Source organism: Haemorhous mexicanus, chromosome 9 (genome assembly GCF_027477595.1).
Source record: "Haemorhous mexicanus isolate bHaeMex1 chromosome 9, bHaeMex1.pri, whole genome shotgun sequence".
In the NCBI taxonomy this organism is placed as follows: domain Eukaryota; kingdom Metazoa; phylum Chordata; class Aves; order Passeriformes; family Fringillidae; genus Haemorhous; species Haemorhous mexicanus.
Genome location: NC_082349.1, coordinates 27,247,003 through 27,259,304, shown reverse-complemented (window position 1 = coordinate 27,259,304; position 12,302 = coordinate 27,247,003). Strand labels below are relative to the sequence as shown.

The 12,302-nt window shown below is 47.4% G+C and overlaps 1 protein-coding gene across 1 annotated transcript in view; it reads right to left on the bottom strand.

Annotated features, from left to right (window-relative positions):
* The window catches only part of PAPPA2 (pappalysin 2), an 89,124-nt gene that overhangs the window by 31,903 nt on the left and 44,919 nt on the right, over nt 1-12,302 (bottom strand). Inside the window, exons 12-13 of the mRNA XM_059854850.1 lie at nt 8,842-8,977; nt 8,432-8,654 (exon numbers count right to left, since the gene is read on the bottom strand). Of these exons, the coding sequence (XP_059710833.1) occupies nt 8,432-8,654; nt 8,842-8,977 (359 nt within the window). The remainder of the gene's footprint in view (nt 1-8,431; nt 8,655-8,841; nt 8,978-12,302) is intronic.

Genomic DNA, 12,302 nt, shown 5'->3' with positions numbered 1-12,302 from the left:
GCAAGGAAAGCTAAGAGGAATCCTCTGCAAATATTAGGGAATCATCCATGAGATGTTCTTCAGATCCTGTGCAGCCTCCCTTCACATCCATACAGCTACACCACAGCCTGTGGTGGAAGGAAGAAGCTGGATATACAACTGGCTCCCCAACTCCATTCCTGTCACCTTCCCCCTCTGCTCTGATGGTCTTCAGCACCTCTGCTCTTCCCACAGGCCAACACAGCACCCCAAGCCTGAGCATGCTGATCCCAGGCTCTTGGGGATCAACACCATCTCAACACACCTGTCCAGCTCTACAGCCTCAGCTGTGGCCACCAAGGTGAGATGTAGCTAAAGGGAGGAAAAACCTTCCCCTCAGCACTGCTGCAAGTTACAAGAGGTGCCGGGGAAGTTGGAAATGCATCATCCATTCCTTGGTTTGCAATGCATCACCCATGCTGCCTCCACACTTCAGCAGCTTCCCACTGAGGAGCAGTCATTAGATATTGATTATTTAAGCATCACAATTAAACTATGAGAACCAGAGTGGGTCAAAGGGCTATGGTCTCCATCAGTGAAATGCAGCCCATTGATTAATTACCTGGGATGGAATTAGAAAAAGACACAGGGCAGTACAACAGCTCCCACACCCTGGTTATCCATCAATCTGGCTTTATCTGTTACCAAGTGATATAGGTGCAGCACCTGATCTCAGCCAGCCCTCCTCAGCCAGGGACAGAGGTGCTGCAGCTCCAGGCAATAACTGGAGAGAGAAGAGAGGGAGCTGTACCTGAGTGCCTCGCTCTCCTCTGCTCCCTGCTTGGCACAGGGCTGCTGCTGTTTTCAGGCACTGCCTTTCTCCCAGCGAGGCAGAGGCCTCTGCCTCCAGCCTTTACTCAACATTTCCAGCCAAGGATGCACAGAGCTAGAAATACCACAAAAGACATGCACACAAAAAACAAAAAAACAACAAACCCCAGAAAAACCCAGATCGGTGCCGACGCAGACATTAAGGGAACGCAATGTGCTGTTGACTCTGGACAAGTCCACCGAGCCAAAGGCATGGTGGAAACCTGCAGGCCACAGCCCTGAAAGAGCCGGTGGGCACAGGAGGGGACCACAAAGGAGAACAAGAAGAAAGGGGCTGTTTTTTCAATGCAGACCTGTTTATGAAGTGAGAAATGGTTTCAGGGCAGCTGCTGCAAATTCTTTCACTAGCTTATATTTCCATTTGCTTCCTTTTTAAAGAATTTGTTTTATGAGTGCAGCATTTGTCAGGTCATTAGCTTCTGAGGGCATCTGTTACCAATTGTAGCCCTCTCCCCTCCCCTCCCACAGTCACCTTCTCTGGGCAGTTGCTCTGCTCCCTGCCTGTGCCCCTGGCTCATACTTGCTCCCGTCCCCAGTGATGGAGCCACTGTCCTAAACTTCCTTGTGTGTTTGCCTCTGGACACACATGTCCTCTTACCAGCCTTGCTTCTCCATTCCATCTCCTTCCTCACCAGTCACCGGTAAAACATGGAGATGCACCTTTCCACTAGACCAGGTCCTCCAAGCCCCCTCCAAATTGGCCTGGAACACTCCAAGGAATGGGGCAGCCACAGCTTCTCTGGGCAGTCAGTGCCAGGGCCTCCCCACCCTCACAGCTGATGGTCAGGGCGTTGAGTTTTGGAGCATGTGCCCATCACAGCACTGGTTTGAGAGCGTGTCCTGGCACCTTCCATATCCATCCAGGCCAAGTGCTTGGCTGGAGCAGCCCTGCTGGTGCAGATGGAAAGACAGCACATTGTCTGGGGCAGCCTTGGCAGTTGGGACAATGCTGTTATTAAATAAAAATTAAATGAAGAGCTAATCTTTTCGAGCGCTACCAGGGACGTTTTGGTTTTCCACCAGTTCAGAAATGCAACCAGCAGTGTGGTACAAAGTAGATCAAGATATCAGCAAGTTTCTTAAGGATTATAAATACAGAATGTTACATAGGGTAGTTATGCATAAGAGATTGATAACTACGGGTCATAACCCAAAATATTTTTATGTATATCACATATATATATATATATATATATATACACACACACTCATGCACATATTCCGTATGTGCATGTAGATATATTCTAGAAATAACAGAAAAGTTAGGGTTAGAATAATTACCTTTCTCTTTGCCCTCAAAGATGACTAACTTAGCACTGTTTTCTCTGTGTTTAACAACACTCCTAAACCTACAAATACCCACTAGATTTTATTTTGGAAATTATCTGAGCCCGATCAGCTCAAGTTCTGAGAAGCTGTGCTCATCCTACACCTTGCTTTGAAGTCAGGTGCTGCTATCCCAGACCTGAAAAGGAGTTCACATCACTGAAAGCTGTTTGATTTTCTCAAATATGTCAATAATCTTAAAAAATATATACCAACCCTACCAACAAACCTTGCCTTGATTGCTTCCTTTATCAGCATCATCACTGCTATCCCTGCTGTACTTGGGGCAGGGACACTTTTGAGCCTGATGGTGAACAAGTGCAGGTCAAAAGAGAAAACAGCCCTGTGACCTGGCCCCATCATGATCCACATGCTATGCCAGGGCTGGAGTAAAGTGATGGAATAAATCACAGCTCCCAGGCCCTGGAACACCCTAACAAAGGCTGGACAAGGAAATGGTGCAGTTAGCCCAGTTCTGATCTCAGCATGAAGGAGCTCTTTCTGCTTTTGATGATAAATGAAATTCCTGTATCACAGCTGCAAACTCCTGACTTCTGCCCATTTCTGATTCAGGCCATATAAGATGTGGGACAAGCCAATATTTTTTTACTTCTTTACTGCCTGAGACATCAAAAAAAAATTTCCACTTCTATCCCAGCATCTTTTGAAGCTCAAACTAATGATTTGTCAACAACATTTTTACAAAATACCAAGGTTTTTCTCCTAACTTATTTCATGTCAGCAAAAGCCTGCACGATGCTCTGGGCTCACCAAGTCCCATAACTTATACATCAAAGGAAGCTCCAGGTCTGAAAATCTGTGAAATTCTGTCTAGGGATGGCCCTAAATGCTCCAGAACGGTAAGAGCTTTGTTCTGAAATGGGAACAATTCTATAAACTAGAGCAAAACTTTTCCTTTGGGATCCTTCATCCTTCTAGAACAAAAGCAGGCAGCCACTACCAGCAATAGAGCATGTGAAGCCAGTGGTGGCAAAGCTAGTATGGTAACACTACTTTGTTGTGACAAATCCCAAATTCCGAAAAGCTGAAATTTCATGTTTTACTTAATGCAACATAGAAAATACTGATGGATTTACCCACATCAAACTAAGCCAAGTCAAAAGCAGTGCAGCTGTCTTGAGTATAATAAATCATCTATACATTGCTGTAGTGTCTACTCAGGCTTTCAACCCCAAGACTGCTGCTGAAACATCCCTTATCATCAAGCTCCAGCTCTTAACAGCGAAAACTTGTAAGTTCTTCTCATGGTGCGAATTTTTGGGAGAGGGGGTTATAGGAGATGTTGACAGAAAACTAAAGGCTTTGGCCAAATCTCCTGAAGTTAAAAGTCATCACTGCACATACTCTGGTGGAGTCTGGACTGTAGCACTCAACATCAGTGAAATAAAAAGGTGTTTACCCCAATGCAGTCTAGCAGAAGAGAATAGCTAGGAAATGAGAAAAGGTGTTTTGGAAATACTTGGGAATGTCTCCCTTCAGGCAAGGTGAAAGGTCTCACTTTTCCAGTAAATCTGATGGCAACCATCCTTGTGGCAGCAGGCTGCGTGTACAGACCCAACGGTGGTGATGCTTCTTGATTACGATCTGCACTGAGGTTGCCATCTCAAGAAAAGGTGTTTGCTTCTGTACGTGACTCTAAAAGAAACTTGGCAAAAAGTAACATCCCTGTGAGTCATCTGCTGTCATCCGCCTCAGAGACAGAGAAAAGGCACCAGGAAGACATCAAATGACCTGCTGGCCCCTCCACAGCCAGAGTGGAAAAGGGAAAAAAAAGAAGCAAGAGCACATAATGTATTTCCAGACAGTTCCTCTCCATGTTTTTTTTTTTTGTTGTTGTTCACTACACCAAAATAGTTGCACAGAAAATGAGGTTGAATGGGATGTCAGGTTTGGTGTAGGCACCTTCCCAACCTCAGCCAGGACAGACCGTACCCAAAGAACATCTTTATCCATATCCCATCTCCACAGGACCACACTCCACCTCATTTTCTCATCTTGTCCAGAGGAATTAATTTCTGAGCCACATCCATCACCGTGAAAGACATAAAAATAGCAGAGGGATTTCAAAAGGGAGCTGGAAGCAGAAGCCATAGCTGGGCTGCAAGACTTATGCTGTAAGATTTAAGGAGGAAAAAATATTTATCATGACAGAGAGGAGATAATGAGGGGATCTGACATCTCTGTACAGACAAGTAGACACAGAAAAGTTGTCTGCCTGCTGGCAGGAGGCATTCAGACCTTTCTTACAAGGATGGAGCAAAAGCAACAACTTTCATCTTGAAATCAGAGGCACCTTCTCAGCAGAGAGGGTTACTGGATATGAGAATAGCTCAGCAGGGGTGATGGTGTGCTCATCACCACCTGCAGCTTGTGAAAGGAGATAAAAGAACCTTCTGAAGGATGCATTTAATCCAGTCCCTGTGAAAAATCCCTGTGCCTGGGTATGACATCAGGAAGGACAGGGCAGAATGGGGAGACTGGCTGCAGTAGAAACCCAAGGGCTCTGCTGGCAAACCTGGGGTCTCCCAGGGGTTGCTCCCTTCCTCACTGGACATGGGAACTCACACAACTGATCTGTGCTGTGACTCACATTCCCTCCCTGTATCTGTGAGGTGACACCAAGCACCCTGTTTGAAAGCTGTTCATTTACTGTGTTTGACTCAAGATCAAACCTTTATCTGTTTTTTACCTATATTGGTGAAAAACCTGTGCTGGGAGATATTTTTTCCCTGGTTATTCTCAGGGAAAGGCAGAAGACATCTTGAGCATTCCCAAAAAAGCCCATATATAGAGCACTAATCTAATGAAGCTTATTAGAGTGCAGAGAGCAAATGGGATGGGGCAGTCCATGAAATGGTGTCTGGCCCTCCAGACCTGTGACACCTTCTAGCTGGACATTAACTTAAATTCAAGTTTAAATTAACATTAATAACATATTCTACAGAACAGTCTTGGCCACCATTGCCCATCAGCCAGTCAGGGACCCACAAGAGAAGTGCCAGAGGTCAACAGGCTTTAATGCTGGAGAAGAAGCACCTCTAGAGGTCTCAAAGGCAGAGGTGAGCCCATTCCTCAGGAAAGGAGGTCATCAGGACCCTGGAAACACAGAATTATTTAGGCTGGAGAAGCCCTGGAAAATTAGGTTCAGCCATTAATCTAGCATTGCCAAGGCCACTACTACCCCATGTCCCCACGTGCCATGTTTACGTTGTGTTTTAAATCCCTCCAGGGACAGGGACTCCATCCATGGGGCATCCTAAGCCAGAGGCAAAAGAATCAGGATTTTACAGTCCCTTCCAACCCAAACTATTCTACATTTCAGTGAAATAAGACACCAGCATGTCTACCAGGGTGCCCATAAATTTCATGCCATAACACATGCAGCCCATAAATTGACCCTGCATAAATTTGGTGCCTGGAAGAAAGAAAACAAACCAAACAAAACCTGTTTTGGGAAACAGTCTTCTTCACTGAATAAAGCTTATCAATTGAAAATGTGTAAACAACTCCCTCCTCCATCTAATTTTCTCTCCCTCACCTCGATTTTTATTACTAAAGGAATCCAAACCTGATTCCCCCTGGGGCCTTACACCCACTTTTTCACTTTTGGGGAAGCAGAGGAGAGCTTGCACACAGGAAATACAAACACAAAGCAGATCACCTTTTGTAGCACCTTTCCTGTGAACCCACCCAGGCATTTCCCAGCATATGTGAACATAAAATAAAACACCAAAAATAAAAGCAAGCTAAAAATACACATAACAGAGGAAATGAAAAATGTTCCCCTGGTTCAGTGTATAGCCCGCACCAAGTTAAACAGGAGGGACTGTGGCTCAGTTTAAAAATGCAAAGAAAAGGATGAAAGACAGAAGCTTTGGGTCTCCTGGGTGGAAATGTTTTAAAAGTCTGATTTCTGCTTGACCTCATAAGGCTGTGATTGGGAGCAGAATGCACAGACAAACCCTGATCTGCTGGCAGAGACAGTAGAGAGGGGTTCCTGGTGACGGCAGTGAGGACACTCCACTGCTTTAGTCTGCAAGTGCTCTGCCAACCTTCAGCACCTCGAGTGGGCCCAAAAGGAGACACTTTCTTCAAAACAAGTAGATACTTTTCTAGAGGCAAACACCTGTTGCACCCTGACCTGGAGAAAGCTGCATTTCATCAGCATAAACACGATCTCTATGTTTTCCCCAGCCTGCAAAGCACTGCAAGATCCTTCAAGATGAAAGATGCTAGAGAAATACCAACCTGTCACATATTTATTATTCTGGCAATGAGCATTTCTAGGCTGAAGGCAGGAAATCTCATTCTTTGTTGCTTTTGTTACTGTCCTTTCTCGGGTTATTTTAGGAAAGCCCTCAAACGCACGCACTGTGTACACGGGGCTGGCTGCGTGCAAACGGTCAGCTCAGCTCTCTGCTGGAGGAACATGGATGTTCTCCATGTTCTCTGGTCTTTCACAGTCAAATGTCTCTCAGCCTATGAAGATTTTCTATTCCTGGATTTTTATAGGGGATTCCCCTCCCCTGCCCAGAACCAGAATCCACCTACCTTATATGAAATGAATCGTTAACCTTTAAAAATACTGCAATGCATTATTTTTGGAGATAGAACAGATTTTAAAAATATAATAAAGGGGGCATACTTGAATGTTTCCTGACTTAACAGAGGAAGATCCTTTATTATTTGTGAGGCTACTCAAGGCTGTAAGCCTAACCCCCCACTCTGAATATTCAGACTTTAATTCTGAAGATCAATACTCTTATTTTTCTACTCTGAAAACCCTGGGAATCTGATTTACTTCGAGTATTTGCTAAGGCCACACAGATAACCTGCAATTCAGCATGTTGCCGTGAAGTGAAGGCCATGGGGAGCCTAGGGGAGGGCAACAAGAGAAGAGGAGACAGGAGGAGCCTGCTGTGCCCCTGGAAAAGGGACACAGCTTGGTGTGCCTTGGCAATACTGGAACTGGCTTGTGCTTCAGCTATAATGTGACTTTGATGAGGAAAACATCTATTTTCCTCTCTATTTGCCCCTATATGGGGATCTCCTCACCCCCAGTCAATGCTCAGCTGTGTCCAGTGAGTCTTTTCTTCCTTGCAGTCACTTCTCAGGGGAAGGGGGAAGCTCTCAAGCAACAAGAATGCAAGATTATTTTAAGGTATGAGAAAATGTAATTGAAAAACCACATCAGTTGGCCAAGGTCTTAGAAGCATGTGGGTACATTGCTGTAACAGCTACCAGGAGGAAACACGCTGCATTTCAGGTGAACACTGATCTTTTAATGTAAGGTTGAGAATAATATTTATACACTGACTCACTATGATTTATGTTTCTGTATAAGTCACACACGCACTTAAAAAAAAAAAAGTAAAAAGCAACTTCAGGATATTCATGGCTTCCAGAATTCTACATAAATCAACTGTACCACAATCCTAACAGGCTTTAAGACAAATACACACTCTCATTTGTCATCAGGGATGTTCACCCATCCAGGCCATCAACAGAAAGAACATGACTGGAACAGCAATGAGATGACCCTAGACAAAGCCCTTCTGTGCTGAAGAACCCCAAAGCTCCAGCAAAGCTCAACTCAAAAATCAGTATTCCCAGTGGTGTGGTTTGAGTAACTGGCTGAACTGGAGCCCTGGATCAGCATATGTGTGTAGCTTCAGGGAGCCTGGGATCTGAAAGCACACCCAGACTTGGCAGATTTAAAGTGCTGAGGCCTCTGTTGGCATTATCACCATGTTCAGCAGGGCAGTGTGAGACTCTGTGAGGGGCCTGGATGGACTGGGAGTGAGAACAGAGAAGATGAGGAGAGCTCCATCCCCACCTTCAGCAGCACAGGGAAGACTGGAATGGATGGAGGTGGAGCTTGTAAACAAAGTGCTGAAGAAGCTTCAGCTCTAGCAAAAACTCTCAGTGATAACTTCTCAGCCATTTTTAAACTTCTCTTGGTTTTCCCACCAGGAATCTGTCCTTTAGCACAGTTTGCTACAGATGCAGAGGCCATGCACAAAATCTGGTTTCTGCCTTCCCGTTCCCTCCAGCAAGATAAGCAAATCAAGACTCAACACAGCAGATCTTCCAACAGTATCTCAAAAGCCATCTGAGGACAGTCACAAAGCACTCAATGAGAAGATAAAAACTCCAGAATTCAAACACAAATTCCCAGAGGAGAGCAGCAACCCTGGGTGGCCACTGGGACGTGCCCTGAGGAGACCATCCCTACCTGTAGCACTGATGGGCACATCCCTCCTGGAGCTGCAGGAGGCAGGTGCTGAGGGGCTCAGAGGAGCCAGGCTGAGCCAAGGTCCGCAAGGCCACGGCTGCAATGCCCACACGTGGAGAGGAGAAGTTGAGAAGCACCGAAGCAACCTGGGGGAGTGGCTCCTCCTGGCTGTGGGTCACGTTGATGATGAGGGGGTTGTGCTGACACGACATCTCGTGCGTCCCTGTGAGACAAGGCAAAGAAAGAAGTGACTTGTCCAGCTCCAGGGATTGGCTTTTGGTTTACATCTGCCCCCTCCACACGCCAACAGACCAGCTTGGAAGTCTGATCCTGCAAGGGGGGGCAGGGGACAGCAGTGAGAGGTCACAGCTCTGGGTGTCCCCACTGGTGTCACAGCCAGAGGTTCTCACCCAAAGAGCAGTTCTGTCCATCTGTGTCAGTCAACTGCACGGCAACCACCGGCTTGGGCTGCTGCCCTGGGACTGTGCCAGAGGAGGCCAGGAACAGCAGGAGAGAGGTGGCCACTGCAGGTCTCTCAAAGCAAACCTAGGAAAGAGGGCAGGAGACATTCTGAGAGCAGGCACACCAAATACAGCTCCTAAGAGCCCATACAAGAGAGAAGAAGAGGGAGCATTAGGACAGCAGGAGCAGGGATAAGGGGTCAGAGACCTTGCAGGGCTGCAAATGGCTGCAAAGGTGGGGAGGAGGAAGGGAGCCAAAACAGTCCTTTCCCTCTGAATTTCCCTTTTTCCTTTTACTAGCCTTCTCCTCACATATTCAGTCCCGCCTTGACCTAAATTTATAGCATCTTCACAGCATCCACATTTGCTACTCTTTAAATTGAGCAAGACCTGGATAACCTCTTTCCTGCTCCCCCTTCACCAGGCTCAGTAGGAGCTCTGCCTACACAGAGCTGGCCAGGCAAGTGAGACACCCAGGGAAAACAGCTACCAGCCTTGCCACCAAAATATTTCCAATTAAAAAGCCCTCAAAAAAGACAAAAACCAAAACAAGCCCAAAGAATGCCCCCAGTAGCCACTGCAACAGCAAACTATACACCAGCCAACATGTGGAAAGATCCGTGGGAAGAAGCCCTGCCTGCTAGGAGAGCCAGCAACTTGCTACTTGCCTACAACCCTGAAGGCAGCTGGAAGTAGCTGGGAAACACATGGCATCAATCATGGCAGAGCAGATGTTCTTTGGAAGAGGACAGAAATGTTTTTCTCCCCCACCCCAGTACCCCCCCTTTTCCCAGTGCTGAGATGTGTTTCGATCAAGATCCTCCCGATACAGTGTTTTTGTGGAATGCTGGCATGGAGGAAGCTCAGAAATTCAAGGCAAAGGTGTATTTGGAAAGAAGACAAGTCCTGGCTGGCCAGGCACAGCCCAAGGAGCAGACTGTGGGAATGGAGGGGACAACCACACAATCTGTGATGGCAGCCTAGCCTCAGGGTGGTTCGTGCCACGTCAGGCATTGTTCACACACGGGAACAGGAGAAAACCTTGGGCTTCAGCCCAGGGCTCCCACCCTGCAGGGAGGTGCTCATCAGCAAAAGCCCCATGGGTGAGGCCCCACTGGTGTCTCCTTGCTCCCTTAGCCAGGGCTTGCTGGCTTACAGGGCTGCCTGGCTGCAAGGAGTGGACCAGAGGGCTCCAATGTTTTTATTTGGTATATCCCCACTGTCTCCCCTGGTGAGATAAGGAAGGGAAGAAGGAAAAGAAACAGGAAAGCAAGAAGGGAGGAAAAGAAAGAGAGAAGAGCCAGCAGTGCTCACAGACAAGGAGCCCCCCAGGACAGAGCTGTGAAGTCCCAAGGACCTGGAGGATTTGAACCCGACCTCCAGGTGTGGTTCCTCAGGGGAGGAGAGGCAGTTGGAGAAGTTAGGCGAGGCTTTCCCTGGACTCCACATCCTGAGGTGAAGAGTTCAGTCTTTCCCTTCCTACAGTGCATCAGCATCAGGGTGAAAGGTGCTGGCCCCAAGTTAGGCCAATAGCAGCTGCCTTGATTAACATCCCAATCCTTTCCAATACGTATTATGTGCTTGGCCACAGCAGGCTATCTTCTTAATTTTTCTCCCTCCCTCTTCCCCCTTCTTATTTAATTTCCTGCATTACACATCCTGACTTGCTTACAAGTGATTTGTTGTCTTTCCTCGTCAGGTGTATTAAAAACTGAGAACAAAGCATGGCTGGAGATCTGCAAATTGTAACAATTCTCAGGTGCAGACAGAGCCAAGGGGCATGGCAGATGCTGTGTGCAGTGGCACAGACACACATACCTTTTGCTTTAATTACAGCATGACAGTGAGCACAGTAAAACACTGGCACTGGCTTTCCAGAGCAGTTGTGGATCCCTGGAAACACTCAAGATCTGATGGGGATCTCAGCCACCTGGTCTAGTGGAAGGTGTCTCTGCTCATGGCAGCAGGGGTTGAACTAGAGGGCATTTAGTCTCCTTTCCAACCCAAACCATTCCACCCTCTGACCCAGCCCTTCCTCTTGTTCCTTGGTGCTACCTCTTCAGAAACACTGTAGGAAGTGATTCCTACCATCTGATGAGTTTTGTGGTGCAGCTCTAACCTGGGAGACACAGGTGCAACCGCTTTAAAATGGCCCCGGGAGCTGGTGGACACCAAACACCCCGTGCACATGGGTACACATGTGCATGAACAGCACCACTCCTGTCTGGGCAGGCAGCTGTGCTAGGCAAATTGTCAACAAAAAGCCATCTTTCCTAACCCAATATGTTACCAATCAGGCCAACTCTTACAAAAGTAAAAAAGGGCATATTTATTACTAGTCCATAAATAATTTTATGGGCGGAAAATAATAGCACTCCTAGAGAGAGCACAGAGAACCAGTAATGAAAGTCTTTAGTATAAACATCCATAGAGGAAGAGGACTGACCACAAGCTCCAATAAAACTGTAACATGTTTTAACCCCTGCTGAGAAGTGGAAAGCAAGCTTTCATCTAGGTAAGGCCAAGGGGGAGGATTACTGCTTTCTCCTCAGCAAAGGAGGAAAGGAGGCACGTTTGTCATGGCCAGAGACTGAAGCCACAAACTGGGTTGTGAGCACACAGACAAGGAAGAGAGGGAGAATTAGAAGGCTGAAGGAAGTAGTTTTGGAGAGACGGAGGACCTCAGAGCAGTACCCATGTTTGTTGACTGAGGTTTGATGATTCACAGAGTTGTCTGAGCATCTGGGGGAAGAGGCCTTCTCTGGAGAACCTCGACCAAAACAGGGCGAGCTGCCCCTCAGAGTGCAGAGGGAGCAGCATGCCAGAGCCTGGCTTTCCAGCAACACCAGGCAGCAGCCACAAAACCTCTAAACTGTGCATGTGGTCAGAAACCCAATGCTGTAAAAATCCCAGTGGTCTAACCCTCAGCCCTCCTCTGTCCCTCTCCTCTGCCTGCTGGGACAGAGGGATTGGACCCTCCCAGGGGCAGCCCCCGAGCCCCTTTTGGGCTGCAGGACCAACATCCTGGGGCACAGAAGTGCCACCCCTGGTCTGGAATCTTCAGAAGGACCTGTGTGCCAGAGCTGGTTGCTGTGGGCTTGGGGTGCTCAGCAGCACCCAGGGGTGCTCAGGACCCCTCAGGATGGCAGAGGATATCCAGCTGCCCTCTGCTGCTGGAACAAAGGCAAGTAGGACTTTAAACACAGCCAGTGCCTGCCCTTTGGGGGTGTTAAAGCACAGCATGACTGCAGGGGAGAGTCAGGAGCAAGTTGCTTCTCAGCCTCGAGGCATTTCTGTGGTATTTTGGTTTCATGCACAGTCCTCCTCCTGGTAATCTGGATGGGTTTGCTGTTCACAGTGGGAATGGGGCAACTACGACACATCCAGGCACAGGTATTTTGGGATTTACA